At 33.5% G+C, this 4765-nt stretch overlaps 1 protein-coding gene across 1 annotated transcript in view; it reads left to right on the forward strand.

The window, feature by feature from the left end:
• The first annotated feature begins 621 nt into the window (after positions 1-621).
• LOC112525009 (laccase-1-like) overlaps positions 622-4765 on the forward strand; it is a 16333-nt gene continuing 12189 nt past the window's right edge. The window contains exons 1-8 of the mRNA XM_025134955.1: positions 622-679; positions 793-858; positions 2011-2827; positions 2957-2966; positions 3037-3213; positions 4019-4105; positions 4191-4219; positions 4442-4760. Of these exons, the coding sequence (XP_024990723.1) occupies positions 622-679; positions 793-858; positions 2011-2827; positions 2957-2966; positions 3037-3213; positions 4019-4105; positions 4191-4219; positions 4442-4760 (1563 nt within the window). The remainder of the gene's footprint in view (positions 680-792; positions 859-2010; positions 2828-2956; positions 2967-3036; positions 3214-4018; positions 4106-4190; positions 4220-4441; positions 4761-4765) is intronic.

Below are 4765 nucleotides of genomic sequence, written 5' to 3' on the forward strand. Positions count from 1 at the left end.
TCACGAAAAACCCTTGGTCTCACATGATCCCAAGTCTATATATATAGGGTTGGGTTCACGTGAGACCAATTGCTTTTGGTGAGACCCGTAAGACCAACTTATATCCATTGATCAATTTTATAAGATAACGATTCAATGGTTGAAATTTAGCATAAAACTTTAAACTGTAGGGGTATTTTTGACCTATATATTTTTTATTTTTTTAACCTCACGATCGAAAACAATGAAAAGTGATTCTTACCGCCTTTCTCCATGATCGACTTTGTSTTCTTCCTGGGATGAACTCGCATTCTCCCTCTAACGATCTCCTCTTTCTTCGACCAGTAAACAATGATTGAATGCCTCAATTGGTCCAGTACTTTGATTGAAGATCTTCAATTGACAACTCCGACTACCATTKAACCTACATCACAAAATTTCATCCACGATGTCGATTTCAATAGAAATTGACATTGACGTTGCCTCAATTCTGCACTGAACTTCTCTACCTTAATTCAAGTAAGAAATCTTTTACATAAACGTAATTTGTTTATTTTTAATTTTTTGCTTTCCTTATAATATAATTGATAAGAATGTAGGCTTTGATCTAGGGTTTAAGACATTTCAGTCTCAGGAAAAAGGATGTCTAATGAAGATGATCAGCAACTTATCTCAAATAGTGTTTTCAACAATGTAGAGGGTAATTAAGGTCATTAGCTTATTTTGAATGATTGTTTTTGTTGTGAAGATTCATTAACTGGATGCAACTATTCAAAACTCCCTAAAAGAATGTTTTACATATTCTGATTGTAGGAGAAAGAATGTCTAATGAAGATACTCACAAGAGAATCTCAGGTGATGTTTATGATGGTGAACAATGTAATCAAGGTCATTAGTTTCTTTTAACTGATTTTTTTTTCATTTTGGAGGTTTTTAAACTAAATATGCTTGTACTTTTTAAGGAATATCTTAACATAAAGCCTTAACACACAATATAGCATTGCACAAGTAACCACCTGATTGAGGAAGGAAAAATTGGTCATACCTTCACAACAGACATGCTGTGAAGGATGTTTGGCAGGTCTTGGTTTGCTTCACAATAGCCATGTTCATACATAACCATGACAATAACACTTCTAGAACTGTTCACATCATATCGTAACCATAATCGTAACCCTTCTTGAACTGTACACACCATATCATCTATGTGGATGGTRGGCARGTCATGGTTARCTTCACACTAGCCATGACCATAACTAGGAGCCAAACATGGTTATTTAGTAATAAAAAAGAGAATATATATATATCTACAGTTTGTATAGAAAAGCTGTATACCTGTTTGTTTTATCTGTCTTCTATGAACCTTCACAACAAGCATGCTGTGAAGGATGTTGGGCAGGTCATGGTTTGCTTCACAATAGCCATGTCCATACATAACCATGACAATAACACTTCTAGAACTGTTCACATCATATTATAACCATAATTGTAACCCTTCTTGAACTGTACACACCATATCATCTATGTGGATGGTGGGCAGGTCATGGTTAGCTTCACACTAGCCATGACCATAACTAGAAGCCAAACATGGTTATTTAGTAATAAAAAAAAGAATATATATCTACAGTTTGTATAGAAGTGTTGTTTACCCGTTTGTTTTCTCTTTCTTCTTTGAACCTTCACAACAGGCATGCTGTGAAGGATGTTGGGCGGGTCATGGTTTGCTTCACAATAGCCATGTCCATACATAACCATGACAATAACCATGACCATAACCCATCTATAACTGTTTTAACTATTTCTTTTGCTTTGTGAAGAGTATAAATCCTTGGATATTTAATTAACAACCCACCCCTTCTTTAAAATTCAAGAAACTTGTTTTAACTATTCCTTTTGTTTTGTGAARTTTTCTTTTGACAGTTCTAACTATGTTTTTGGTGATGGTAAACACATAAAATTTTACATTGCAATATTTAAATGAAAAGTTGTATATTATAGAAATCTATAAATTTTGTAATTGTTGTTTCTTAGATTTAAATGATGCTTTAACGGAAGAGTCGGATAACAATGATGTCTCTTCACCATATCAATCAAGGACCTGGACACCAAATGTAGGGGATATGTTTAAGCCTATTGTTGGAACAAAGTTTGGAAATTTGAAAGATGCATTTGAGGCTTACAAAAAGTATTCKWMAGCAGCAGGTTTTGATGTTAGAAAGTCTACACAAAGAACGGATAGGAAAGGAATTGTGCTAAGAAAGTTCTTTGTTTGTAGCAAAGAAGGTATGAAGAAGAGAKCATCATATAATACCTTGGAAGGAACTTCTAAGAAAGACAAACGTAGGAGACTTGAATTCCGAAGTTCTTGTCCTGCTTGCATTAAGCTTCATGTTGTACATGGGAATTGTTATRAAGTGTATAAGWTKGTGGAAGAACACAACCATTGCCTTGTTTTACCAGAGGATGAGCATTTACTACGTTCRAATAGAAAGATGAGTTATTCACAACAATATTTTACTATGAAGCTTTCRAATGCAAACATTGGTCCAGTTTCTTCGTACAACTTGGCGAAGGAGATGGTAGGTAGCTATGACAGAGTAGGGGCTACTAAGACAGAATTTAAAAACTTTTCGAGAGACGTTTCATCTTTTATTGGGAATAAAKACGCACAAATGATTGTGGACAAGTTTACACTAAAGAAAGATACGATGCCGAACTTTTCTTTCGAGTATTTAGTTGGTGACAAAGGAGAGTTAAGTGGTTGTTTTTGGGCAGATGAAACTTGTAAATTGAACTACAAAGCATTTGGTGATGTAGTTTCATTTGACGCAACATTCAAAAAGAACAAGTAAGATACACCADTTMAGTTTATAAAAGTTTACAAAATTGAATCTTCACAACAATGTTGCTGTGAATGTACAATTGTTTTATATACATTCAATTATAATAATCTTTGGGATTTTGGTTTATGTTTTAGGTACAATATGGTATTTGTTCCATTTACGGGGATTGACAATCACCAAAAATGTGTAATATTTGGTGCGGGTCTACTTTCAGATGAAAAAGGAGCCTTATGCATGGTTACTTAATGCATTCCTTTTTGTGCATGGTTCTGAACCACAAATGGTTATAACAGATCAAGATTTAGGAATGAAAGCAGCAATAGAAGTTATTTTCAAGAGTGCAAAGCATCGACTTTGTATGTGGCAAATAATGAATAAACTTCCTTCAAAGGTATGTACTTAAATTTGAACCGTGTGTAGTTTAACACTCTATTTACACTTACTTTGTAGTTCCAATATTTTAAGTCAAGTTACTATCAATTAAATTTGAATTAAGTTTACTTCTGTGAAGATTTTAAGCAATGACTTAGTTTAGCACTCTAAAAATTACCTTTATATAAATTTCATGAACCTTCACAGCAAACTTCCCGTTAATTTTAAGTAGTTGTGAAATTTTCAAACATCTTATGTGAAAGTAATGCCAATTAAATGTACATCCTGCATAGTAAACTTAAATTATGTGAGTTTTTATTTTTCTGTTTTGATAACACTTCATTTAACTATATTTCATCATGTTTTGTAGATTGGAACCCAACTTAATGATGATGATGTAGGTTTTCGATCACGTTTTAATAATCTTGTTTGGAGTGAATACATTGAACCGATACAATTTGAAGAGCAATGGATGTCCCTTTTAGCGGAGTACAAATTGGAGTGTCATCAATGGTTGAGAGATATGTTTGACATTCGGGATAGATGGATCCCAACATATTATAGAGATATTCAAATGTCTGGACTCATGAAGACAACTTCAAGATTAGAAAGTGAAACTACTTCTTCGGCCAAAATTCAAATTGGAAATCAACACTCGTGCACTTTTTCAGTCGCTTTGAGACTGCGATATATAAACAAAGGTATACACAAAGGTTACTTGATCATGAGACAAGGACGACAACACCGATGATGGAGACCCCTCTTCTAATAGAGAGGCATGCAGCAGAAGTTTACACACGTGAAATATTTATGTTGTTCAACAGGAGATTATTGCATCGTTGTGGACATGTTCAKCATTGAGTAAAGATATAATTCAAGACAGGGATAAAGAAAGAAAAGGAGAATTTAAGGTATGTTTTTTTATGAATTCTAAATTAATTATAAACTTAATGCCAGTGAATGATACTTATTGCTTGTTAAGTTATCTTGATCTAGTGCTTCATACAATTCAATGTTATTAGATGGTAAATGAAGTTAAAACATATGAATCTAACTTTAATTATGAGTTGATACGCAAGGTCCTTCACAACATCCATGTTGTTAATGTATGAAATATTAAATCTTCATTTTGTTTGTTTCTTTCTTATTACAGGTTCTTTTTGATGAGAAAGATCATATCATAACTTGCACATGTCTTCATTTTGAGCTTTATGGAATATTATGTCATCATGCTTTTTATGTGTTAGGCATCATGAGATCAAGAAAGTTCCAAAACGCTACATACTTCAACGTTGGAGAAAAGATGCTGTAAAGTTACCATCAACAAAAGCAATGTTGAATGGAACTCCAGATACAAACAATGCGCTTTCGGACATATACTCATCAGTTGGACGCGTTACAAGTTGTTTGGGAAATGACATTGAAAAACTTGGTCAGTTTATTGAGTGTATCAAGTTGTTTGAGAATGAATTAGAATCTAATAGCATTAGCGAATCTTCAAGGAGCAAAAAGGATACAATTGAGAGCTTTACTGGAATAACACAACCTGCTGAAATAACAATTAAAGTTCC

Source organism: Cynara cardunculus (genome assembly GCF_001531365.2).
Source record: "Cynara cardunculus var. scolymus isolate 2C chromosome LG 13, CcrdV1, whole genome shotgun sequence".
NCBI classification, from domain to species: Eukaryota; Viridiplantae; Streptophyta; class Magnoliopsida; order Asterales; family Asteraceae; genus Cynara; species Cynara cardunculus.